This window comes from Lepidochelys kempii, chromosome 24 (assembly GCF_965140285.1).
Source record: "Lepidochelys kempii isolate rLepKem1 chromosome 24, rLepKem1.hap1, whole genome shotgun sequence".
Taxonomy (NCBI): Eukaryota; Metazoa; Chordata; order Testudines; family Cheloniidae; genus Lepidochelys; species Lepidochelys kempii.
In genome coordinates this window covers 9,216,265-9,242,800 of record NC_136403.1, presented here as the reverse complement: position 1 = coordinate 9,242,800, position 26,536 = coordinate 9,216,265, and the positions used below count along the sequence as shown (strand labels likewise).

Sequence of the window (26,536 nt, the reverse complement as noted above, 5' to 3'; positions counted from 1 at the left end):
GAACAGTGACAACAGATGGTCCTCGACTGACTCCTGGTTAGAAGGTCACGTGAGTGACAGTACACTGGGACACCCCCCTCAGGGCTCCCGCCCCACTGACTTAGCAGGGGTCAGATGCCGTGCCCATGCAGAACTGCTCACCCTGCTGCTCTGGCCCTGCCAGCCCCTGCTCACATGAATTCAGCCTCACGGGCGCCCTGCGAGGGACAGGCGTCCAGGGTCACAGTCAGATCTCTGCTCGGTCCCTGGCTTACACCCGGGACGGATGCGTCCCATTTCCCACCCTTGATGGCCGGGGAAGCGAAGGTGCAGAGGGAGGCAGAGACCAGGCCACACACGGAGTCAGGACTTGTTCACAGGGGAACGTTATCCCGGTGTCAGGACTCGTCCATTTGACGGACAGCTAGCACGGCCCAGCGATGCCGCTGTAGCACCATAGTGGGGACGCTTCCTGCAGTGGCAGACGGGGCTTCCCCGTTGCCGTACGAACACCACTTCCCTGAGCGGCGGTAGCTAGTTGACTGACGCATCCGTCCACCGACCTAGCCGCGTCTAGGCCGGGGGTTAGGCTGGCACAGCCTCGGAGCGGAGGACTGCGAATTTTTCACACCCCTGAGCGATGCAGCTATGTCGACCTGCATTTTATGTGTAGACCAGGTGTGAATTCAAACCATGCTAGCTATATATAACTGACGAGGGGACATTTTATCCCAATATGAGGGGCTTTTTTTTTTTTTTTTGGTTTGGCATAATCCCTGTCCAAAGTGATATATGCCAAGCCGAAAAGAAATAGAGCTTTCTCAGGGAGGTTATCCTGGTATCTCCCTAGTGGTTTAAATTCTCATCTTATCTCATATTGGTATAACTTTCCCATACAGACAAGCCCTTCGCAGCAGTCAGAAAGAGAATTCAGGTGTCTTGGCTCCCCGTCCCCTGCTCTAACCACTAGACCATACTCCTCTCCCAGAACCAAGACTAGAACCAAGGAGTCCCAACTCCCAGCCCCTTCTGCTCTAACCACTAGAGACCACTGCCTCCCTGTGAACAGACACCATGACTCGTGACTGCCATTTATCAGCTCTAACCACAAGTGAAGACTCCCCTCCCAGAGCCAATTGAACCCAGGAGTCCTGCATCCCAGTCCCGTGCTCTAACCATTAGACCACAGCCTCGCCACTGATTTTTCCAGGCAGTATATATAAGGGGCGTGTGTGATGAGCCGTTTTTTCTGGGAGATGGGGGAGGGTCCCCTGAAATCATCCCCTCTGATCCTCCAGTACCCTGCTGGGTCGGTGGCTCTATCTAGGGCTCGGAGCTGCCAGCAATCTGTGGTCCTTCCCCCTGCCCATCCTGGTGCCAGTGCTGACTGGATACGGCCAGACAAGCCTTTCATTTGCATCGGGCGGAGAAGATAATCTGGCTGCTTTTTGCGACCCATTTCCGCTCACTCCAGAGCCCTCTTCCGAGCGCTCGCTGCAATTTGACGGCTATTTTCTTGCCTTCCCTCCTGCCAGGAGCAGCAACGTCTCTCGCTGCTTGGCTTTGCTTTCATAGCTTGGCGTGTGTCTGGCTGTTTTTTTTTAAACAGACATTAGTCCTAATGCCCCAAATGGCTTGGCTTTTAAAAGCCATTTCGGCTCTGGCCCTTCAGCTGTCTCCCAGGCAAAGGGCATCTGTGCCTCCCCTCTCCAAAGGGTTGGACTCATTTTCTGGTTTTCGGCAGGTGAGTTCTGCGTGGGGCACGAGGGATGGACTGAGAGCCCTGGAGCCTGTCATACCACAAGCCTCAGGTGGGTGAAGACATCAGAGCTCCCCCGCCTTCGGGTCAGGACGCCTGGGTTCTGCTCTGGGTCCCTGCATTGGGTTAGTGGTTAGAGCAGACTCAGGACTCCTGGGTTCTGCTCTGGGTCCCTGTGTTCGGTTAGTGGTTAGAGCGGCAGGACTCCTGGGTTCTGCTTTGGGTCCCTGCATTGGGTTAGTGGTTAGAGCAGACTCAGGACTCCTGGGTTCTGCTCTGGGTCCCTGCGTTGGGTTAGTGGTTAGAGCGGTGTCAGGACTCCTGGGTTCTCTCCCAGGCTCTGGTGGGGGGAGGTGCAGCCCAATGCCTAGAGGGGGGTGAGGGACTGGACTTCAGAGGAGCTACCCCAGTCTTTACCAGCTGCGGATCTGTCTGTGCAGCACAACTCCCAGCCCCAGGACCCGAATCCTGATGGCTCCTTCCCTGTTGGCACTAAGAGAGCAGCGGCAAGTGCCAAGCGGTCGCTCTGATGGCAGAGGGCAGAACACTGGGGTAGCGGGGCCAAAGGGCCCACCGACGGCAGCATGGACACCGGGCCGTCTCCTGTTCTAACCACCTCCCACCCAGCACCTGGAACAGCACCCAGGAGTCCTGACTTGTGCTGGGGACAGGGTGTGGGACTGGTTCTGTTACTGATTCCCTCTGGGACCCTGGCCAAGTCCCGGCCCCTCTTTGTGCCTGTTTCCCCATCATGACACTGGCTCTGCTGCGTGTGGCCTGGGGGATCGAGGGGAGACGAGCTAAGGATGAGCCGCTCCGTGACACACACACGTACGCACCTCTCACCACACATGTGCACCCCTCCCACCGACACACACACACACACAGCACCCTGAGGGCACGCCCCCCCCAGCACCCTCTGCGCACGTCCCCCCAGCACCCTGTGCGCACGCCCCCCAGCACCCTCTGCGCACGCCCCCCCCACAGTACCCTGTGCACACGCCCCCCCAGCACCCTGTGCGCACGCCCCCCCAGCACCCTCTGCGCACGCCCCCCCCACAGTACCCTGCGCGCACGCCCCCCCCAGCACCCTGTGCGCACGCCCCCACACACAGTACCCTGTGCACACGCCCCCCCTGCACCCTGTGCGCATGCCCCCCCCCACACAGTACCCTGTGCGCATGCCCCCCCCAGCACCCTGTGCGCACGCCCCCCCACAGCACCCTCTGCGCACGCCCCCCCCAGCACCCTCTGTGCACGCCCCCCCACCACAGCACCCTGTGCACACGCCCCCCCAGCACCCTGTGCGCACGCCCCCCCAGCATCCTGCGCACATGCCCCCCCACACACAGTACCCTGCGCGCACGCCCCCCCAGCACCCTGTGCGCACGCCCCCCCCCACAGCACCCTGTGCACACGCCCCCCCAGCACCCTCTGCGCACGCCCCCCCAGCATCCTGCGCACATGCCCCCCCACACACAGTACCCTGCGCGCACGCCCCCCCCCACAGCACCCTGTGCACACGCCCCCCCCAGCACCCTGTGCGCACGCCCCCCCCACACAGTACCCTGCGCACACGCCCCCCCCTGCACCCTGCGCACACCCCCCCCGCACCCTGCGCACACGCCCCCCCCTGCACCCTGCGCACACAGCTCTCTCTCTCTTTCTCACACACAGAGCACTACAGCCAGGTGGGAACTCTCTCTCCTGGCCCTTGACAATGTTCAGGATTTCAGAACGACCCCTGCATGGCCTGGGACTAACCCCGCGCCCTTTTGCCATTCTTCACGAAAACCCAGCCAGCGAGAGCGGCTCCGCTCTTCCCCAGAACAGCCAGCAGCCCAGTGATCGGGGCTGTCGCCTGGGATGCAGGAGACCGAGGTTCAGAGCAGGGACTTGACCATAGGTCTCCCCGTGCCAGGTGACCGCGGTGGGCACTGGGCTATGGCTTCTCTCTCTCTCTCTGTATTTCTCTCTCCCACCTCGTGAAATCCCAGCCTGGCTCAGAGAACGTCCTGCGCGAACTTGCAAAAAGTTTCAGGGTCTGATGAAAACCCTGCTGCGTCACCTCACCCCTGTCCCGGTCCAGCAGCACCCCCTCCTGCGGTGGCGTTCACCGCCCCCCCTGCAGCATCCAGTGATGGGACACTGGGCTAGACGGGCCCTGAGTCTGGCCCCGCACCGCTCTCATATGCACACACCCCCTCGCCTCCCGATCCTGCCCCTCTCCTTGCACACCAGGGGTTAGGCGCTGAGGGAAGCTGCCCCCTCTGCCCGCCCCCCACCGAACGCCACTGAAAGGGAGAGAGCTGGTTATTCTCTGCTTGCAAACAGGTGCCATGCTCCCATGGGTTAATCCTCGCTCTGGGGAACCGCAGCCGGGGCTTGAGTTAATGGTGCCGGTGACAGCCCGTCGTGCAGCTCCATGCGGGCAAATCCCCTCTTACCCTGAGTGTTTACAGCCACGCGTAAGGTGGAGCGCGGGTCGCCGGCGCCAGGGGCGGGGTGGGCGTCTCGGGCCGTGCCCACCTGGGTACGGCCCGTGGGCGCCAGGAAGGGCGCAGCACTGGCGGTGGAGCTAGCGGGTCGGACTTGCCCTGCGTTGCCGACGACAAAGAAAAACGTCAGGGGGACACAGCAGGCTGGTGACGGCAGCATGAGCCCGCACGCCTGCGGGATCCGGGTAGGGGGTCCCCCTCCAACCTGCTGGAGGGCTGGACCACCCCCCTCCACCTATTGCATTATCACCAGTGACTCCAGGTGCCGGCACAAGGGGCCAGAGGCCCGCGGCAAAGCAGGTAGGCCAGCACCCCCTGCTGGATGGTAAAATACCCCCTCCCAGATCCATCCCACTGGAGGCTGCATCAGGAGCCCTACAGACCAACGCCGGCTCTGCACAGAGCATACGCAGAGAGAGCTTCCCCCACACCCTGCCCCCCTGCCCGGGCCCTGCCCTGGAGAGACCCCCACTTGAGGGAGCAGGAAGGAGGAGCTCACTCGCTGGGCTCCATTCAGTCTTGGCCCCATTGATCACTGCAGGGTGGGCCTAGGTGCAGAAGCCCAGCCTGTGTTACAGCCCCAGGAGAGCCCAGGGCCGGGATAGCAGGGGGCTGAGGGTCGGGATTGAGGGGCACCGGCAGAGCAGTGGGGAGACCCCAGGACTGGGATAGGAGGGGGCTGCGGGTTGGGATTGAGGGGCACCGGCAGAGCAGTGGGGAGACCCCAGGACTGGGATAGGAGGGGGCTGCGGGTTGGGATTGAGGGGCACCGGCAGAGCTGTGGGGGGAGCCCAGGGCCGGGATAGCAGGGGGCTGAGGGTCGGGATTGAGGGGCACTGGCAGAGGTGTGCGTGAGGTGGGGAAAAGCCCAGCACTGCCCAGGAGGAGCTTGCATGGCACCTGCCCATGCTGTGCCCAGCTCCGTGTACATAGCACCCGGCGTGAGCACCACGCTCAGAGCCTGGGCCCAGCACCTCACTTGCTATGGTGCTGCATGGCTGGCCCTGTGTCCTCAGCCCCAGTCCGGAGGGGTGAGAAGATGAGAGAGAGACACCAGCCCCGTGCTCTGCCCCCTGCCACGGCTCTTTGTGACGCTCCACAGGACAGATTCAGCCCCCATCCCATGCCAGGGGGCATCGCCTGCTGCAATCTAACCCCGCTCTTCAATAAACCCAGCTCCTATTTGTGCCCCTTCCTGGCTGCTTTCGAACAGTGACTATGCACGCAGCTGTCCGCCCCTGCTTTCTCCTCCAGACCTGGCCCTGGGGGAAGACAGGTCAGGTCTTGGCTGCCTGGGGTGTGCGAGGAATTCTGCTGCTGCCCACTGAACCAGGATCTGGCCCGCTGGATTCACAGCACGACCTTAGGGGTGAGGGCCGTCATGGCGGGGCCCGACTCGAGCCGTTGGGATCCCAACCTCTCGTCGGAGCCCTGACCGCGGCTCCGTCCCTGCCACAGCGGAGGGTGATGCGGGATGTTCTGAGTGATGACGAGCAGAGATGGCGGGTGGGGTGATGAGAGGTGACAGGGTTAGCGATGGTGGTTAGGGGACGCGGTTCGTGTCGGTGTGGATGGTGACAGACTAGTGATGCAACCCCCGGCACCCATGGTGGGCACCCTCTGGCCTCTCTCCATGAGCTCCGCTCAGGGCAGTGGCTGCTTACCTCCCCAGCACCCCAACTGCCCACTTGCCAAGCCTCACTGGCTGGGGAGCTCTTTGTCTGGACGTGGTCGGGCCTGGTGGGAGCCATCTTTGGACACCAGGCTTCAGCAGGCCCAGACTCCCAGAGGAGGAGACACCAGCCCTGGCCCTGAGGGAACTTGTCGCTGCCCCTGTAGGATGGTGAGGGGGATTCGTGGAGGGTGTTACCCTTACCCAACAGGAAGCAATGGTGGTACTGCAGACAGGGGCACAATGCTAATACTCTGGGGGGTCAGGGGATTCCCAACATGGCACCCTCATGGAGTAACCCAACATGGCGTCACCAAGCGGCATCGCAACATGGTGTCCCAACATGGCCTCCCCATGAGGTGTCTTAATGTAACGTCCCAACATGGCCTCCCCATGAGCTGTCTCAATGTAACGTCCCAACATGGCATCCCCATGAGGTGACCCAACATGGCATCCCCATGAGGTGTCTCAATGTAACGTCCCAACATGGCATCCCCATGAGGTGACCCAACATGGCGTTGCCAAGGGTTATCCCCATGAGATGCCCCAACGTGACATCCCAATATAGAGTCCTCATGGGGCAGCCCAATATGGCATCCCAACATGGCGTCTGCATGGGCTGTCCCACTGTCCTGTCCTCACAGGCTGTCTCAATATGGTGTCCCAGCATGGCGTGCTCATGGGACGTCCCGATGTTGGGGTCTCAGCGGAACTGGGACAAGCCCTCTGTGTTGTAACCCACCCTCAAACTCTTCCCGGCCCCAGGGTGGGGGGTGAGAGCAGAACCGCAATGAGTAGTAAACCACGTAGGGCCCGTCCCTTCCCAGAGCTTTGGGAGGAGACGTCACAGAGGGTTAGGGGTGAGGGATTTGGGGGGCAGCAGGGTTGGAGGGAGGGTGAAAGTGAGAGGGGGGAGACGGGGTCACTGACCATATGAGGAGTCACTGGCACTGTTGTGATTTCCCATGGAGGTCACGGCGTCTGCAGAAAGGAGAAGAGAGCGGTAGCTAGATATCAACAATGAACAAAGAGGGGAGGGGGGCAGGAATGGGGAGACTGCAGCAGAGCTGGGGGGAATGTCAGGGTGGGAAACTACAGGGCAAGGGACAGGTTCAGGGATTAATCCAGCACCTGGTCCACCCACTCCCTGCGTCTGAGCAGCATCCACTGGAGCGACACTGCTAAGGATCTGGGCGGCCCCGCGGGTCCCAGCACTCCCAGCCAGGGAGACCTGGAGCTTGGTTTGCAAACTGGGGCTCTTGTGGGTTCAGTTGTCACAGACTACATGGGGTTTTTAGCAAGAACAGCTAGGACAGCCACCCGGTCGGAACCAGAGCCCGGGAGGTGAAAGGCCTAGAAAGGCAAGTCCCCATAGCCCATTCCTAGCTCCCTTGAGCTAGCCAGTGCCCCGGCCAGGGTCCAGCTGGGTGCGAGCCTCCTAGCAGCGAAAGGCCTCATACCCCCTTCCCTGCCTCCCGGATCCCTCCACTGCCCCAGAATGGAAACACGAGGATTTCCCCCCTAGAATCCAGGTCCAAATTTTGCATCTCACCACTTTTGTTCTGCTTGGCCAGGGCTGTTTTATGGGCAGCCCGGGATGCTGACTCATCCCGTTTCTCCTCCGCGGAGACCCCCAGCGCTTCCTGCCCCTGCAGCTGCCACTGCGGGGGGGGGGGCGGCGGGGGGGCGGCCCTGGCCTCACTTACCTTGACAGCTCCCCGGCTGCTTGGCTGCGTTCTCAACATCTTGTTCGAATCCAGCCCTGGAAGGAAACCAAGGAAGACGGCGGTGAAGGAGCCTGTCGCCTCAATTAAACCCTCTGCTCGTTAATCGGGGCTCCAAAAAACCATACAGAGATAAAGCTAGAGGCACGGGAGCCCCTCCCCCAAAGCAGCTCTCCCCCCTGCCCCAAGCCCGAGCCATCTCTCTGCTTGGAGGAGCCTGACGTGCAGGGCTTTGTTGTAATGTCTTCCCTTGGCTGGTTAGTTGGGTTGATCTCGGATGCAATTCGCCGCATGGATGTTTAGAGTCTTAGTCTCATGCCAAAGGTAGGAGGGGGCAGAGGTGGGAAGCAGGGAAGGAGCTAGAGTGAAGAACCCAGGAGATCTAGAATTCAGGTGAGAGGCAGTTAGGAGAGGCCTCTTCTACCCTGCCCCCTACAACCTGGGCTCAGAGGCAAATGAGGCTCAATAAAAGGACCCCTCTCCCCACTGCTCTCATTCACACTATCACCCCCGCCTCCAACCCTTCTGGATGCAGGGTCACCACATGGCAGAGCTGGGCTGCTCTCAGATCCACACTCTCCCCGCCGGCATTAAGGCTTCCACTTGGCAAACAACGTCCAGCCTGTGGCTGCGATGGGCTAGTGGGGTCATGAGGACCCCATAAAACACTCTGTATGGAATAGACAGTGCCTCTGCGGAAGTGTGGTTTAGTGGTTAGAGCAGGGGGGACTTGGCATCAGGACACCTGGGTTCTGCTCCTGGTTTGGGGAGGGGAGTGGCGCCAAGTTACTAGAGAAAAGGGGAACCTGGAATCAAGACTCCTGCGTTTGATTCTCTCCATTCATTCCAGGCTCTCCATGCCTCAGTTTCCCCATCTGTGAGATGGGGGCACTTGCACAGACCTATCTCTTTAGGGGAAGGCTGTGGGGCTTACAGAACAGGCGAGATGGGGTGACCCATACGGAGAGATGTTCAGCTCAGGAGGCCCCACCCACATCATCTAGTTTGACCTCCTGGCTGACCGCCAGCCATTGGACTTCCCCCCACCCCCCAGGCGTCGACACTGAAGTGTTTCACCATAAACCATATCACACCCGCATGATTGCAGGCACTGACAAACCAGCAGCCTTGATTTCTGTCTTTCCCCCACTACCAAACCACTCAGACCCTTTCCAGAGCCGACCAGACAATCCCCTTTCGAGGCTCAGAAATGTATTGTCCTGCCTGGGACGGAAGCCAAGCCTCTCCGACCGTTTTTGCAAAAGAGAGGAGTTGAAATGTCCAAGGACGTGAGGCCAATGGCTGGGGATGGGGGAGTCCCTGCTTTGCCTGGGTCAAAGCTGAATTTTTTGACCCGGAGCAGAATCTGGCTCTTCCCCCAGGCTACAGAACACGACTCCCCCCGTCCCCCCTCCGCTCCAAAACCTGGTTCGTCACAGCCTGTCTCAAAACATTTCAGCTTCCGTGAAATTTCAGTTCATAAAAAATCTTCCAACCAGCTCCACCTTCCTCCTCTCCTCCCAGCCCCGCACAGGCTCGGTTTCAAGGGTTCCTTTCTGACACCCAGATCTGGCGGGACTCCCAAGGCTGGCTGAGGACCCAGGAGTCCGGGGGGCCGCAGGAGCTGCGGTAGCTGCTCTGCGGGTGAGCCCAGCCGCCCGTGTAGCCGGGGAGCGGGGTTTGTCCCGAGCTTTCTCAGGGATGGAGCCTTTTGTGCGTCCCCCCGCTAGGCGCCCTGTTCTGCAGCTTCAGAAGGCAACGTGCCGGGGAGCCCTCTGGCTAGTGCCGCTGTGTCTCCCTCTCCATGCGTGTTCCCAGGCCTAACCAAACCCAGAGCCCATTATTTCCCAGGCAGCTGCTCCCCAGCGCAAGATCCTAATCCGATGCAGCTGGGAGGCAGGGCTGTAATGCCACCAAGCTCCACCCACCCTAGGAGCCGGCAGTGGGGTTTACTTGTGCTGCAGCCCTAATGAGGCTAATTACAGGATTTGTGCCCTGTGGTTTTCTCATGGTCCTGGCACAGGCGTCTTCTCCAGCAGGGGGTGCTTCGGAGCACACGCCTAGTGGGTCCTGGCCAGCCGGGGGGATGGGGGAACCAGGAATTGAAGGGAGCGGCTGACACAGGGCAGGACCCGCTGCATGGACACAATGCTCCCGGATGGGCGCAGAGCCAGCTCTGCCGTGGCACAGCGGCACTCAGCTTGCTCCTGCATTACGCCGGCTTAGCGCATGCGACTCTGTCTCCCTCTAATGGTCAGCCTGGCAACTGCACCAGCTCACAGAGAAAGGAGCCACTACCCCCAGAGGGCTGGAGCGAGGCAGCTTTGGCATCGGGTGGTGCCCAGTGCCGTGTGCATTACACTTCCCAAGGGGACCCAGCTGCTGGGCATTCCAGGGAGGGCGGGGCTGGGGAAGGGGAGCTCTGCTAACCATCTTTGCCAGCACATGGGCAGGGGAACGAGGGGGCCTCGGGCCTGACTCTCCATAGCCAGGCATGGATAGCACAGGCGGGTACACAGAGCAGGGTGCTATCAGATGGCGCCGGCAGCCTGTCACACCCACTGTGCGCTGGGGAAAACGACTGTGCAATCAGGGAACAGGTGCACATCAGCTGTGACAACTGGATCACACTCGCCACAGCTGTGTGCGTGTGGGTGTTACACCCCCGCTGACGGGAAGGGGCTTGCCTCACGGCACCCTCGGGACTCAGCTTGGGGAGAGTTTTCAGTATTGCCGAGCTCCGTGGGGGTTTCCGGGATGGGAGCCGATTCAGACGGTGCAAGAGCGACTCGAACGGAGCCCGAGAGTTGGCAGTGACAGAGAGGCCGACCCTGCCCACCAGAGACGCAGAGGAGCGACACGGTGTGAAGGAGACCGGTGCAGAGGGGTGGGGAGAGGACAGGAGAATCTGAGCCGGGCTCCCTGCTGCCCTGAAGTGGGGGTGAAAGGCCACTGTCCTGATTTGACTGGTGCAAACGAGCGCACGCCGGGTGGGCAATGTGTAACAGGCTCAGAGATCGGTGGAGTCGGCCAAGGCAGGGCAGCTAGTCAGGGACATACAGTAAATTCTTCCATCCCCCAGCTGAGTTGTGTCAGGGCACATTTGAAACCCGCATCTGGTTTGCTTCAACAGCCGTCCCTTGTGTTGTGAGCAGACACTGACCCAGGACTGCAGACCCCTGGGAAATCCCCCGCCCCTCCCAATCTCTAACCAGAGCCACTCACCTGATTTCTTGTCCAAAACCCACACACGCTCCTGGCCTGAGCCAGACACAGTATGGATCGCGGGAGGCCAAGCAGCTCCTGTGATGGATTGGGAAGCAGATCAGACGCAGAATCACAGAAATGCAGGGGTGGACAGAACCTCGATAGGCCACCTGATCCAATCCCCTGCACCGAGGCAGGACTAAATATTATCTAGACCATCCCTGACTGGTGTTTGTTCAATCTGCTCTTAAAAACCTCCAACAACGAGATTCCCAAACTTCCCTAGGTAATTTGTTTGAGTGCTTAACCAGCCTTACGGTTAGGAAGTTTTTTCTAATGTCTGACCTAAATCTCCCTTGCTGCAATTTAAGCCCATTGCTTCTTGTCTATCCTCAGGGGTTAAGGAGAATAATTTATCACCCTCCTCTTTATCACACCCTGTTACCGACTTGAAGGCTGTTATCATGTCCCACACTCGGTCTTCTCTTCTCCAGACTAAACAAACCCAATTTTTTAAATCTTTCCTCACAGGCCAAGCTTTCTAGACCTTTAATCGTTTTTGTTGCTCTCCTCTGGACTTCCTCCAATTTGTCCACATCTTTCCCGGAGTGTGGCGCCCAGGACTGGACACAATACTCCAGGTGAGACCTTATCAGTGCCACGTAGAGCAGAAGAATTACTTCTCGCGTCTTGCTTATAACGCTCCTGCTAATCCAGCCCAGAAGGAGGTTCACTTTTTTTGCCATAGTATTACACTGTTGACTCATATTTAGTTTGTGATCCGTTATAACCCCCAGATCCTTTTCCGCAGTACTTCTTCCTAGGCAGTCATTTCCCATTTTGTATGTGTGCAACTGATTGTTCCTTCCTAAGTGGAGTACTTTGCATTTGTCCTTATTGAATTTCATCCTATTTAATTCAAACCATTTCTCCAGTTTGTCAAGATCATTTTGAATTTCTAATCCTGTCCCCGAAAGCGCTTGCAACCTCTCCCAGCTTGGCATGCCCACAGACTTCATAAGTGTACTCTCTAAGCCGTTATCCACATCCATTATGAGGATATTGACTAGAACCAGACCAAGGAGAGATCCCGGCGGGACCCCACTCGACACGTCCTTCCAGCTTGACTGCGAGCCATTGATAACTCCTTTCGGAGTACACTTTTCCAGCCAGTTGTGCACCCACCTTATAGTAGAGTCATCGCTAAGCTATTTCTCTAGTTCATTTACGAGACAGTCACGTGAGACAGTATAAAAAGCCTGACTGAGGTCGAGCTACACCGCACCTACCACTTCCCCCCATCCACAAGGCTTGTTACCCTGTCAGTGAAGGATGTTAGGTTGGTTTGACATGGTCTGTCTTGACAAATCCATTTTGACTGTTACTTATCATCTTATTTTCTTCTAGGTGTTTGCAACTCGGCTGTTTAATTATTTGCTCCATTATCTTTCCAGGTACCCCACAGTTAAGCTGACTGGTCTGTAATTCCCCGGATTGTCTTTAGTCCCCTTTTCACAGCTAGCTACTATGTTCGCCCTTTTCCAGCCCTCTGGGATCTCTCCCGTCCTCCATGAGTTCTCAAAGATAGTCACTAACGGCTCCCAGATCTCTTCAGCCATCTGCTTACGTAATATGAATGGTAGCAGCCTGGACAGGGGCAAGGGATAGCTCAGTGGTTTGAGCATTGGCCTGCTCAACCTAGGGATGTGAGTTCAATACTTGAGGGGGCCATCTGGGGCAAAAATTGGGGATTGGTCCTGCCCTGAGCAGGGGGTTGGACTAGATGATCTCCTGAGGTCCCTTCCAACCCTGATATTCTATGAGTCTATGACAGGGCTAGCCAGCATCAGATCATCCTCTGAGGGCCAGGAAATAATCCCCTACTCCTGGCCCCAGGGGTAGTTAACGCTCATATGGGAGGTGGGGTGGTTTACCTGCCTCCAAAATAACTGGCATGGGACACTGTCAGGAAACCAGTCAACGTGGATCACTGGTGCGTTCTGGGGCCTGATTCTGCCTTCACGTATGGCCCGATCCAAGGCCAGTGAAGTCAGTGGGGGGACGTCCCTAGGTGTCAGATCAGACCTTGGTTCGATGCCTGTGTCACTGATGGATTGATCCTAGGACACGTGGGCGTGAGAGCAGGGTCAGGATGTCCAGCGTGCTCCTTTAGCTCCTCCCACCAGAGGGTGAGGGGTGCTGCTGGGTCGGGCAGGCTGCACCGGGCGGGGGAACTACGAATGCAAGGCAGCAGGGAACTCCTGGGTTCTGCTCCCGGCCCCGCCATCTGCCCGACCCCTCTCTGTGCAATGAGGTGAACGGTACTGGGAGCTGCAGGGATGAGGCAGCTCAGAAGCGCTAAGGATTAGAGCGCCAAGCAGCAATGACTAGCCTGTGCAGAGATGATGCAGCTGGTAACACGTGCTGCAGAAACAAAACTCATCACCCCCCGCCCCCGAGCACCCCCCCAGAGGGCCAGTTTCAGCCACATAGAAAATGGGGCTCAGAGAGCAGAAATGACCTGTTCGAGATCACACAAATCACTGGCAGAGCTGGGAATAGAACCCAGGAGTCCTGGCTCCCTTCCCCCTCCTCCACTCCAACCACTAGACCCCAGTCTCCTCCCGGAGCTGGGAATAGAACCCAGGAGTCCTGACTCCCTTCCTCCTCCACAACCACTAGACAGGCCCCCATGCTTTTAATGCCAGCCCTGTTCTGCTCCGTGTGCTGTTATCCCTTCTTCTGATGACTTGGAGGGGGGTTGCTCAGGGCTTCGCTGGGGGCTTTTTATAGGTGGTCTTAATTGCCAGATAAAGGACATGGAAAGGTCAGAGAGAGATTGCAGGGGCTCTGGGTTTCTTGGAACTGGCTCGGGTCGGGCATTCACACCTGTCGGGGCTGGGACACGGGCCAGGCAGGGGCACTGGGAGAGCCAATGGCTGCTTATGGTCCAAACACACCCTACCCACACACACACACACACTCCCCCTCAACACACACACACATAGAATCATAGAATCATAGAATCTCAGGGTTGGAAGGGACCCCAGAAGGTCATCTAGTCCAACCCCCTGCTCGAAGCAGGACCAATTCCCAGTTAAATCATCCCAGCCAGGGCTTTGTCAAGCCTGACCTTAAAAACCTCTAAGGAAGGAGATTCTACCACCTCCCTAGGTAACGCATTCCAGTGTTTCACGACCCTCTTAGTGAAAAAGTTTTTCCTAATATCCAATCTAAACCTCCCCCATTGCAACTTGAGGCCATTACTCCTCGTTCTGTCATCTGCTACCATTGAGAACAGTCTAGAGCCATCCTCTTTGGAACCCCCTTTCAGGTAGTTGAAAGCAGCTATCAAATCCCCCCTCATTCTTCTCTTCTGCAGGCTAAACAATCCCAGCTCCCTCAGCCTCTCCTCATAACTCATGTGTTCCAGTCCCCTAATCATTTTTGTTGCCCTTCGCTGGACTCTCTCCAATTTATCCACATCCTTCTTGAAGTGTGGGGCCCAAAACTGGACACAGTACTCCAGATGAGGCCTCACCAATGTCGAATAGAGGGGAACGATCACGTCCCTCGATCTGCTCGCTATGCCCCTACTTATACATCCCAAAATGCCATTGGCCTTCTTGGCAACAAGGGCACACTGCTGACTCATATCCAGCTTCTCGTCCACTGTCACGCCTAGGTCCTTGTCCGCAGAACTGCTGCCTAGCCATTCGGTCCCTAGTCTGTAGCTGTGCATTGGGTTCTTCCGTCCTAAGTGCATTCTGTACACCCCCCCACCCTACACACACACACACGCACACACACACACACACTTCCCCATGACACACACACATGCTGTACACCCCCCCACCCTACCCACACACACACACTTCCTTAACACACACACCCTATTCACACACACACACGCTCCCCCTCGACACACATACACATGCTGTACACCCCCTGCCCTCGACACACACACACACACACTTCCCCTACACACACACTTCCCCTCGACACACCTACACATGCTGTACAACCCCCATGCCCTCCACACACACACACACACACACACACACTTCCCCAACACACCTACACATGCTGTACACCCCTCATGCCCTCCACACACACACGCAGACTTCCCCCAACACCCCCCCCACACGTGCACACTTCCCTGTCACTCAGATACACACACACACACGCTGTACACCCTGCGTGCACACCCCCCCACACACACTCCCACCTGGCACACACACAGTTCCCTTCCCTCTCACCCCCGCAGCACCCGCACTGTGTGAATGGAGCCCCGGCCCTGCCGGACCTTCGGGACCCTGCTGGGAAGGGTCCCTCCATGCCAGGAGGCAGCAGCCCAACCCACGGCCCATCCCCCACTCACTTCCGGCAGCTCCCATAGGCGTCACAGCGGCTGAGCGGCACACGCAGCACGCAGCTGGAGAAGGCCACGTACAGGGCCTGGTGGGCCGTGTCCAGCTCCAGGCCCACAATCCGCCTGTCCTCCCTCTTCACGTTGCACCTGGGGCCAAGCACAGAGAGCCAGAGTCAAAACCGAGCCCGCGCCCCCACGCCCCGCGCCCCTCCTTCCACGAGAGCACAGGTACAGCAGAATGGCTCTCCCTGTTTGACAGGTGGGGAAACTGAGGCATGGCAAGACTCCCAGGCTAAACAGCTAGTCAGTGGCACAGGGGAATAGAACGCAGGAATCCAGACTCCCAGGTCCCTTTGCTAATCACTCAGCCACATCCAGGAACAGAACCCTGAAGCCGAGATCCCCCTCCCCCTCGTTCTAACCACTAGACCCCATGTTCCCAAAACTGAGGCTAGAACCCAGGAGTCCTGCTCTAATCCACTCGACCCTGAGTCCCCAAAACTGAGGCTAGAACCCAGGAGTCCTGCTCTAATCCACTCGACCCTGCGTCCCCAAAACTGAGGCTAGAACCCAGGAGTCCTGCTCTAATCCACTCGACCCTGCGTCCCCAAAACTGAGGCTAGAACCCAGGAGTCCTGCTCTAATCCACTCGACCCTGCGTCCCCAAAACTGAGGCTAGAACCCAGGAGTCCTGCTCTAACCAGTAGGTCCCACTCTCTCTAGCGAGTGCTTTGCTTGCTCTCCATCTCTCGTTCCAGGCCGAGCGCATGGTGCCCCAGCTGCACTCACTGGGCCGGGCTGTAGACGCTGATCTCCTCCAGGAGCAGGGTCTCCACGCTGGAGTTCTCCTTAGTCCCCGTAAGAACCTTCAGCACCTTCCCGTCCTCCGAGCCGAGGAACAGCACCGTGTAGTTCCTGTGGGGGCCAGCGGCTGGGTCGACTGCCAGCTGGGTCAGCTTGTACCTGTGGGGGGTGGCAGGGCGCTAGCTCAGGGCACGAGCCTGGTGTGGCAGCCCAGGGGACTTGGAAGCCATTGGACACACAGACACATGAATATGCACGTGCACCCACAAGGCCACGTGTGTGCACTTCAACGCACGTCCCCGCACAAGCACTATTGCCCAGGGGAGACACATACAGACACACGCACGTACCTGTGCACACGTGATCACACCTGCAAACGCACGTGCACGATGGGCACGCACAGAACCCCATCTGGGCGTGGCGCACACACACACAAACGCACGCACACCATTGTGCACACACGTGACCCCACCAGGGCGAAGACGTACACATCGGCACACATCGGTACATGTGCAGAGGCCGGTCTGTTGCCAGGGCCCAGGTGGTTTATTCTCACTGATCACTGGTCAAAGACCGTTTGCTGGTAATAGTTTACTGGCCCCAAAGGATCCAGCCGCAAGAGACCGGGGTCGGTTGCCTCTGCCACTGATGGCTGCCCCTCAATCCCACTCAGAGCCTGGTGCACTTCCCCTTCGCTGACTCCTGTTAGGCAGGAGGATCAGGCTGCACGGGGCTGTTTAGGGTGAGCCAGCAGGGACTGGGGCGGATGGGCTGAAACTCGGGTGACCAGATGTCCCAATTTTATGGGGACAGTCCCGATTTTGGGATCTTTTCCTTATATAGGCTCCTATTACCCCCCCACCCCCTGTCCCGGTTTTTCACATTTGCTGTCTGGTCACCCTAGCTGAAACGGAGCCAGAGGACAATTTAGAAAGGAAAACGTCTGGACACCATCAGCTCCCAGGGGAAGGGCTGGGAGCCCCCTCCCCGTGGTCCTTTCGCCATAGGATGAGACAACGCCTTGGAAGGCAGAGGACGATCTTGATGGGGTAGATGGGAGTGAATCCGGCACAGGAGAACCCAGCCCTGGGCAATGGGTTAGGTGGGACCTGGCTCGGCTTGATGGTCCCCCACCTACTGGCTGCCCAGGAAGCATCGGCCCTTCCTCGGCTGCCCCTCCAGCCCCAGCGCCCTCGTGGTACCTGCTGGTGGTCTTGGTGAACCAGGGCCTTCCCGTGGCGGAGGGCACGGCCTCATCCAGCAGTGGGTAGGACTTGATGAAGGCCAGCGTCTCGTCGGGGAACTCGTTGGAGGTTCTGTAGCCGGCCGCTTGGCCAACGCTGGCGCAGCTGCCTGGCCTGTAGGGACAGAGAGAATCCAGCTGCAGGCGTGGGCGGCCCAGGGGCAGCACCTCAGCTGGCTGTGGGTAGGGGGCAGTGCCCCCCATCCTGCAGCTGCTCCACTTGCCTAGCTCCCAGTCCCACCCACAGGGTTGGATTGGGGAGCCCCCAAGGGAGCCGATGTTGTGTTAACCAAACCATGTGTCCATCTCTACATAATTAAGGTGCCAGGGTAGAACCCCCTAGACCCCCTCCCCCTCCGAAGAGGCTCCCGCCCATGCTCCAACCACTAGACCATACTCCCCTCCAAGAGCCGGGAGAAGAACGCAGGAGTCCTGGTTCCCAACCCTCTGCTCTGATGCCCAGGCCACTGTTCTAGCCCCTAGTCCCAGTGTTGGAAATAGAACCCAGGAGTCCTGGCTTCTGGCCCATTGCCTCAAAGGCCAGGCCAGGGGCTGTGCCCAGTAACAGCCCACACACGTCCTGCTCCGTTTCGAGGGGGCTGTTTACCTGGGTTTAGGCACCTTCTCCTCCGGCACTGCGGTCCAGGCAGAATCCGCGTTCTTCTGCTCCTTGAACTTCCCAGTGAACGCTCGCTCAATGTCGTCCAGGTAGAAGGCGCAGACAGCCGAGCCAGTGATGCTGTGGGGGTGGTAGAGATGAGGGGAGGCCTGAGTGGGGCTGCTGGTGGCTCCAACCTCCACTCAGCTGCTGCTGGGCCCAGCTTGGATTATTATTGTAGGGTCTCTGGGCTGTGCACACTGGTTTGTTATTGTAGGGTCTCTGGGCTGTGCACACTGGTTTGTTACTGTAGGGTCTCTGGGCTGTGCACACTGGTTTGTTATTGTAGGGTCTCTGGGCTATGCACACTGGTTTGTTATTGTAGGGTCTCTGGGCTGTGCACACCGGTTTGTTATTGTAGGGTCTCTGGGCTGCGCACACCGGTTTGTTATTGTAGGGTCTCTGGGCGTGCACACTGGTTTGTTATTGTAGGGTCTTTGGGCGTGCACACTGGTTTGTTATTGTAGGGTCTCTGGGCTGTGCACACTGGTTTGTTATTGTAGGGTCTCTGGGCTGCGCACACCGGTTTGTTATTGTAGGGTCTCTGGGCTGTGCACACTGGTTTGTTATTGTAGGGTCTCTGGGCTGTGCACACTGGTTTGTTATTGTAGGGTCTCTGGGCTATGCACACTGGTTTGTTATTGTAGGGTCTCTGGGCTGCGCACACCACTTGTTATCGCAGGGCCATTTATAAAGAATCCCAAAGGGCTTTGCAGGCAGGAAGTGACAGGGTGATGGGGGAGGCACAGCAGGGGGATTTATACATCCGGGCCCCCTCCCACAGTTCTGCGCCTGCCCTTTTCAGCCTTTTCTAGCAGGCTCCTCTGCTCCATATCGGAGCCCACCACTGGCAGGAATGGATTGATCCTCCCTCCCCCCGGGGAGGCAGAGACATTTCCTTATCCCCATTGTACTGAAGAGGAAACTGAGGCACAGTGCAATCAAGTGACTTATCCATGGTCACATGGGAAGCCAGCAGTAGAGCCAGCTCCCTCCTCCCCAGACTGGGGAGTGGATCCCAACTCATCCTCTCCTGTCAACACCTTCAGACTCCTCCCCCCCAGCCCCAGCACCCCCAGGAGGACCCTGAAGGCACACGGTGCCTTGCAGGCATATGGCATCCCAGCGCCATGCTCCAAGGCCTGGTACCCTGGGTGCTGCTGGGCCGTTAGCAGGAGGGCCCACGAGGTCCCGCCCCACTGAGCAAACTGGCAGGGTTGGAGGGGGGCTGCGGTACCTGTTGGACTGGGTGGTGAACACCCCGAAGACAGCGGGGCGCCCGTTGACCTGGAAGACGTCGGTGATGGCCTGCAGCACGTCGAAGTAGAAGAAGGCATCTCCGGGCACGGAGCAGTTGAGCCGGGCCTTGAGGAAGGAGGTCCAGTACTTCTCCAGCACGCGGGGCGAACCCCCCATGTCGTTCTTACACACCCGGCCCACGCGCGAGAAGATCACCTGCTGGGGCAGGGCACTGGTTACGGGGAGGGGCCGGCTGGCCTTGCCGGGGCTGCTGACACCCCGCTCCAGCCAGGCTGAGGTGCCCTGAGGCAGGCCCAGCCGGGGCCAGGCTTCGCCTTTGGGCTGAGTGTTTACGCTGCCTCGGATTAAGGGGGGTGGGGGAGCGTTCTCTTCCTGCTGTGGGGCTCAACTAAAGCAGGGCCTGGCCAGAGGCCACAGTGATGGGCACACAGTGGGCTCCAAGCCTAAGGGGTGGACTGTTCAAAGCTGCTCAGTACCCAGCAGCTCCCACTGAGAATGCCCCCTTGGAGAGCAATGGGGAATCCCTCCCATTCCCCATGGAGAGCAACGGGGAATCCCTCCCAACCCCTCATGGAGAGCAGCAGGGAATCCCTCCCATCCCCCCATCAAGAGCAATAAAAAATCCCTCCCATCCCCCATCGAGAGCAACAGGGAATCCTGTCCATCCCCCCATGGAGAGCCACGGGGCAGGGATTTAGAAATTGGCTTAAAGGGTTCAGGGATCCCCTCATCTTTTCTGTCTATGGGATTTAGATGCCCAGCTCCCTTTGATCCCATTGCAAAGCCCAGGCTGGGAGGTGCTGGGCATTGGCCCCTTTGGCCATCAGGGCGCTAACACATCCAGGGACCGGGGTATGCCCATACTGGGCTGTGGGTGCCACCAGGAGGCAGCCCCCGAGGGCACGGTGCCCCCGACCATCAGCATGCCAACCCCTACCCACCATGGTTGCACCCCACCCCTTGGGGCCTGGCTACGCTGAGTCCCCTCGGCCCCCGCTCGGCACTCACCCTGCCCAGTGTGGTGTATTCCATGGAGATCTCCCGGAAGAAGAAGTAGACGTAGTTCCCGTACTCCAGGGCATGGAGGAAGTGGGGCTCTGGGCGGAGGGGCAGAGACAGGGGGGTGAAGTCGGGAGGAGCCACATAAGGAGCTCAAAGCACTTTGCAGATATTAATTCAGCAAGCCTCAGAGCCCCGCCCCACCGAGGGCTGGGTCAATGTTATCCCCACTACACACGGGGGAAACTGAGGCAAAAGGTGGGGAAGGGGCTTGCCGGAGATAGTAGCAGAGCCAGGGATAGAATCCAGAAGTCCAGACTCACCTGCTCTAACCACTAGACCCCACTCCCCTCCCAGAACTGGGGAGAGAAACCAGCAGTCCTGACTGCCTGTCCGCTCTTCTAACCACTAGACCCCAATCCCCTCCCAGAGCTGGGAACAGAACCCAGGAGTCCTGGCGCCCAGCCCCCTGCTCTAACCACTAATCTATACTCCCTGCTAGAGCTAAGGTTCCTGCTAGTTCCCTTGATATGAGTCATTTGCTTCCCTGGGACAGCTCCAAGCAAATCCTGGCCTGGAGGCAAGGCTCCCAAATGCGATGTATTCCTGCTGCTCCCCTGCCCCCATCCAGGGCTTCCCCGCAGCTTCCGGCCCCCTCACCTCGCAGCCACTTGGAGTCGTACTTGATGGTGCGGAGCACGGGACTCCTCTCGCCCAGGCTGCGGTAAATCACCGCGTCACTGGCCTGGAAGTCTGCCACGGTGGCTGAGTACAGGTTCCCATCTGGAAGAGGGGAGGAAGAACAAGAGAGAGGAGAGGGAGGGAGGGAGAGTAAAGGGAAGATTAGATACATAGATAAATAAATAGAGGGAGTGTGTGGGGATGGATGGATGGATAGATAGATGGGGTGTATGGAGACAGATAGGTAGATAGAGGGGTTGACCAGGGATAGACAGACAGATAGATAGATAGATAGATAGATAGATAGATAGAGGGGGGTATGGGGATAGATAGACAGACCCCACACCCCCCAACGTCAGGGTGTCAGAATGCAAACCCCCATGTGGGTCAGAACTGTGCGCCCCCCCCCACAGCCCCAGAACGACCCCCAGGTCTGGACACCCCAGGGGAGAACAGGGGTCCGAACCCCAGAGAATAAGCAATTGACTCAGCTGAGGGTGCACGTTACAGGACTACGCTGCTCACTGACATTACGCTTTAAAGTCTGTGACCAAACAAAGGGAGAAGCGGCTTTTCCCCTGCACAGGGCGACCCCTCTGCCTGTGCAATTGCGTATTCAGTGGGGATCAGACCCCCTGTTCTCCCCATGGGGTGTCTGGACCCTGATTGTCACCCCCCCCATCCCGGCACGGCATCTGGAGGCTGGCTGCACCACTCAGCCTGTGTCCCACCACCCACCGAGGGCGTGGCAACGTACCTGCAAAGAGGGCAACGTTGGTCTGCTTGGCATCGAAGGGGCAGCGGGCCTGGCCGTTCAGCTCCTCCCCTTCCTGCTCCAGGCTGCTGATCTGGGAACCAAGGGCCAAGGTGAACTCATGAGCCATGCAAACACCACCCCAGGGCCCCACAGGAGAGCACGCCACAACGATGCATGGGGCCCCGTCAAGGGAGGGCTGGGCTGGCCTGACCCTCCCAGGTCCTGGGTGGCCTGAGTGCTGCCCACGTAGCTGATGGCCACCCATCAACTTTAATAGGGAGACGCGGCCCATGGGGCCTCCTGCTCCCAGCATGCATTGCCCCACTCTGACCCTGGGAGAATCGGACAAGGTGCGCTCGTACCTGACCTGGGGGAGACTCCAGTCTGTGGGACCCACTCACTCCTTGACCTCTCCGCTGAGGCTGCCCACAAGGGGGTGGTTTCTAAGTCCTGGACATCTGGGCTGAGCCCTAGCAAACTCATTTCACCCGGGGGTCACCCAGCAGCCGCCTGCCGGCCCAGCCTTTGAGCCCTGAGCCTGGATTGGAACCTAAGAGCCTGCTGAGCTGGGCCAGCCCCTGCAGCACGGTCGCTGGAAGTTCATTGGCGCCTAACAAGATTTGTCCAGCCATGTGGGCCACCAGGAACAGCCCTGAGTGTGTGCAGGGCGCAAAGTGAGAAAGGGATCCAGCCAGCAACCAGTGTCCATCCACCCCCCAAGCCCCACCACCTCAGCCCCTGCATGAGCTCAGCTTGGTCCCCATGGGGCTCTGTGATGCTGCAGACAGACCAGTGCAGGGGACGGGTGGCTGGTGTCCTCACCTTGTAGGTACGGCACATGGGATTGAAGGAATTCGTCCCGCAGGCGAAGAGGGTCTGATCATTCTTGGGCACCAGCACCTTGATGTAGTTATAGCATTCGTCCTGTGCGGGAGGTAGCCATGATCCAAATTAAAGGGGATTGGGGAAGGGGTGGGGGTCACCTGGCATCAGGGGGGGGAGGCATGGGTTTGCCTAGCACTGGGAAGGAGGGGTCTATGGAGTGGCTGTGGGCTTCCTGGAATAGGGGAAGTGTGATCAGGTGGCATGGAGGGGCAAAGAAGGCGGCGTGGTCAGCTGGCTCTGATGGGGATGAGGAGTGAGTCACCTGGGGTGGAACAGGTGTGTACATCACCCGGCACAGGAACCTGGGTTAAGTGATGAGTGAGAAGGAAAAGAGACTGGAACAAGGAGATATCACATTTCCCTAGCCCCTTCCAGCCTGGAGGATCTCAAAGCATTTTGGATGCTTGTGCCTAGAGCACCACTGGAATGCAGCCACCCCTGGGGTGGAGGGCAACATCTGAGGGGCACACGGGGCATGGCACAAAGCTGGGGGGTGGGGCCCCGAGCCAAACTTCCCTGAAGCTGTAGATGTCATGGGTTTTGGACTGAGCCCTTAGAGCGCATCTCCCAGGAAGGGGGGGATGAATCTCCCAGGTGCCCAGAGCTGCCCCCTGCTATAGGAGCTCAGACACCCATCGGGAATGGGTGATGGGATGGATCACTTGATGATCACCTGCTCTGTTCATTCCCTCTGGGGCACCTGGCACTGGCCACTGCCGGAAGACGGGATACTGGGCTAGATAGACCTTTGGTCTGACCCAGGATGGCCGTTCTTATGGGCGAGAGAGAGGCTCCAGGACTTGCACAGGGGCATTTTCAGACTCCAGCTCCCTCCTCTCCCTGGGGTGGCCTAGGAGGGAACATCTGTACAGGAACATCTGGAGGCAGAGCCACATTTCTTACCCGCAGCTTCCCACGCATGGCGCAGTTCTTCATGTCCTGGGTCTTCCAGGTGAGATGCTAGAGAAGGGGTGGGGGGCAAAGGAAGGGGGTTAGGAGGGGCACAAAGGTGTTCTTGGGGGGAGCATGGGACCACGCAGGCCTCTGGCTAAGGAAGGGCAGGGCAGGGCAGGATGGCAGCTGAGGTCACAGGCTGCTCTGTGGACAGCCTTGGCCAGCAGCTTTTAACTCTGAGCAGGGTGGGCCAAGAACGCCCAGGCCACTGTTCCCCTCGACCCAGAAGTGAAATAGAACCCAGGAGTCCTGGCTCCCAGCCCCCTGCTCTCACCGCAGAAGAACACTCTCTCTGCAGAGCTGACAAAAGAACCCAGGAGTCCTGGCTCCCAGCCCCCTGCTCTCACCGCAGAAGAACACTCTCTCTGCAGAGCTGACAAAAGAACCCAGGAGTCCTGGCTCCCAGCCCCCTGCTCTCACCGCAGAAGAACACTCTCTCTGCAAAAAGAAAAGGAGTACTTGTGGCACCTAGAGACTAACCAATTTATCTGAGCATGAGCTTTCATGAGCTACAGCTCACTTCATCGGATGCCTGTGGAAAGTGTAAAAGATCTTTTTATATACACACAAAGCATGTAAAAAGATCTTCTACACTTTCCACAGTATGCATCCGATGAAGTGAGCTGTAGCTCACGAAAGCTCATGCTCAAATAAATTGGTTAGTCTCTAAGGTGCCACAAGTCCTCCTTTTCTTTTTGCGAATACAGACTAACACGGCTGTTACTCTGAAACTCTCTCTGCAGAGCTGACAACAGAACCCAGGAGTCCTGGCTCCCAGCCCCCTGCTCTCACCGGCTCTTTGCAGAGCTGACAACAGAACCCAGGAGTCCTGGCTCCCAGCCCCCTGCTCTAACCACTGCACCCCATTCTGACATGAGGGAAGATTGCCAAACAGTCCCTCCCACCCACCCTCGTACCACGGCCGCGACTCCCCTTCCTCCTTACCCTCTCGGGATAGAACTCCTCTGGGGTCTGGCTGAGGTCAAAGGCATAAACGTGGTCCCTGTGGAGAGAGAGCAGGGAACGTGACCATCTCCTGAGCACGTGAGGAAGCACAAGGACCACGGCTGGGGGCAGAGGGGAGTTGTGATGGTCTCTGAGCATCGGTGTCATGCGCAAGGTGTGTGAGAGGGCTCTGGTTGTGTGAGGGGAGTGCAAGCTGTGTGCTGGGACCCTGCGTGGGATGGGAGAGGAGTGCGCTGTGGCTGGGGGGGGGGGGGGTGAGACCATGGGCACCCTGCGGTTGTGCGAGGGCTGGGTGAGGTGTGCGCTGTGGCTGGGGGGGCGTGTAGGAGGGGATGCACGCACTGTGGCTGGGCGAGGGGTGTGTGCACAACTGTGGTTGTGTGGGAGGCATGTGAGGCGTGTGCCGTGGCTGTGGGGTGTGGGGCGGGGATGTGCACACGCAGTTGTGCAACGGGCATGTGAGGCGTGTGCCGTGGCTGTGGGGTGTGGGGCGGGGTGTGCACACGCGGTTGTGCAAGGGGCGCGTGAGGCGTGTGCCATGGCTGGGGGCGTGTGGGAGGGCTGTGCTCGCGCTGTGGTTCTGCGAGGGCCAGGGGAGGTTTGTGCTGTAGTTGTGAGGGTGTAGGATGGGGTGTGCAGACTCCAGCTGGGCGAGGGGGCGTGCACACACAGCTGGGAGAGGGGTGTATGTACACACGGCTGATCGAGGGGCGTGTACACAGAACTGATCGAGGGGCGTGCACACACGGCTGATAGAGCGGCATGTGCACACACCTGATCGAGGGGCGTGTGCACACAGTTGATCGAGTGGTGTGTACACAGAACTGATCGAGGGGCGTGCACACGGCTGATCGAGGGGCATGCACACATGGCTGACCGAGGGGCGTGTGCACACAGTTGATCGAGGGGCATGTACACGGCTGATCGAGGAGCGTGCACACGTGGCTGATCGAGGGGCGTGTACACAGAACTGATCGAGGGGCGTGCACACACGGCTGATCGAGGGGCGTGTACACAGAACTGATCGAGGGGCGTGTACACAGAACTGATCGAGGGGCGTGCACACATGGCTGATCGAGGGGCGTGCACACAGAACTGATCGAGGGGCGTGTACACAGAGCTGATCGAGGGGCGTGCACACGGCTGATCGAGGGGCGTGCACATGGCTGGGCGAGGGGCCTGTGCACACCGGCGGCTGGGCGAGGAGTGCAGGGGCCCCGCATTGCACGTGAGATGCGCCGGTGCGATGCCCCATGGGGGCTCTCTCTCTCTCTCTCTCTCTCTCTCTCTCACTCACCGCGCGGCAATGAGGAACGTCTGGTTGAGCCGCAGCATCCTCTGGAAGTCCAGGCCGAGCTGGGCCGTGTCATTGTCGCCGGCGAGGCCTCGGAAGCAGGGGTAGGGGGATGTCGCTGGTGGCAGAGAGCAAGAGCGGCCATTATACACTTCCACCTCCCCTGGCACAGGGTTCCCGCCCCGGCACGATGGCCACCAGTGACATCCCAACACTGGGGGGGGGGGTGTAATTGGAGTGGGGACAGCGGCTGAGGGGAACCCCATAGTGCCCTTCATACATCACCCCCCCGATAGACCCTGTTCCGTTCCCAGGGGTTCATTCCAGACTTGGGGAGACACCCCAGCTGGACACCCCAGCCCAGGCAGGGAACATGCCATTTGCTCTCCCTCTGGCGTGGGGGGCGGGTCCCAGCCACAGGCCATGCGGTCTAGCGGCTGTGGCCACTACATGGCTCGCCCAGTGTCCCGTCCTGCAGGCGGCTGCCTCGGGCGACCCGAGCATGGCAGGTCTCAGCCCAGGCCTGTGGCTCGACAGCCGTGGGTTCCCTGCTCCGGGGGGCAGCGTGGAGGGAGCGACTGGGCTGGCTTACTCGGCAGGCCCACGGTGCTGAGGGGAGCGAGGTCCTTGGGAAAGGAGAGCGCGGACGGCAGCAGGCATCGGCCCAGCAGGAGGAGCAGAGCGGCCGCAGCAGGGCAGGAGGGGGGCATCCTCGTGGCCTTCCCAGCCGGAGAGCAGAGCGGAACCGGCTGGGCCTTAAGACTGGACCATTGCTCGCTCGCCCATCAGCAGGCCCTGCGGAGACGGGGGTGGGGGGGGCTGTC

At 59.1% G+C, this 26,536-nt stretch overlaps 1 protein-coding gene across 5 annotated transcripts in view; it reads right to left on the bottom strand.

Annotated features, from left to right (window-relative positions):
• SEMA6C (semaphorin 6C) overlaps positions 1 to 26,536 on the bottom strand; it is a 92,275-nt gene that overhangs the window by 7,790 nt on the left and 57,949 nt on the right. For 2 of the 5 annotated variants that reach the window (XM_073323013.1, XM_073323014.2), the window contains exons 3-19: positions 26,305 to 26,507; positions 25,716 to 25,830; positions 24,398 to 24,455; positions 23,402 to 23,458; positions 22,436 to 22,537; positions 21,614 to 21,704; positions 20,836 to 20,958; positions 20,185 to 20,273; positions 19,154 to 19,371; positions 17,866 to 17,997; positions 17,218 to 17,373; positions 16,001 to 16,174; positions 15,221 to 15,358; positions 10,858 to 10,935; positions 7,615 to 7,670; positions 6,839 to 6,889; positions 4,186 to 4,335 (exon numbers count right to left, since the gene is read on the bottom strand). In XM_073323013.1, coding sequence (XP_073179114.1) covers positions 4,186 to 4,335; positions 6,839 to 6,889; positions 7,615 to 7,670; positions 10,858 to 10,935; positions 15,221 to 15,358; positions 16,001 to 16,174; positions 17,218 to 17,373; positions 17,866 to 17,997; positions 19,154 to 19,371; positions 20,185 to 20,273; positions 20,836 to 20,958; positions 21,614 to 21,704; positions 22,436 to 22,537; positions 23,402 to 23,458; positions 24,398 to 24,455; positions 25,716 to 25,830; positions 26,305 to 26,422 — 1,906 coding nt within the window. In that variant the 5' untranslated portion in view covers positions 26,423 to 26,507. The remainder of the gene's footprint in view (positions 1 to 4,185; positions 4,336 to 6,838; positions 6,890 to 7,614; positions 7,671 to 10,857; positions 10,936 to 15,220; positions 15,359 to 16,000; positions 16,175 to 17,217; positions 17,374 to 17,865; positions 17,998 to 19,153; positions 19,372 to 20,184; positions 20,274 to 20,835; positions 20,959 to 21,613; positions 21,705 to 22,435; positions 22,538 to 23,401; positions 23,459 to 24,397; positions 24,456 to 25,715; positions 25,831 to 26,304; positions 26,508 to 26,536) is intronic. The other 3 variants (XM_073323016.1, XM_073323015.1, XM_073323017.1) reach the window with 3 other exon arrangements.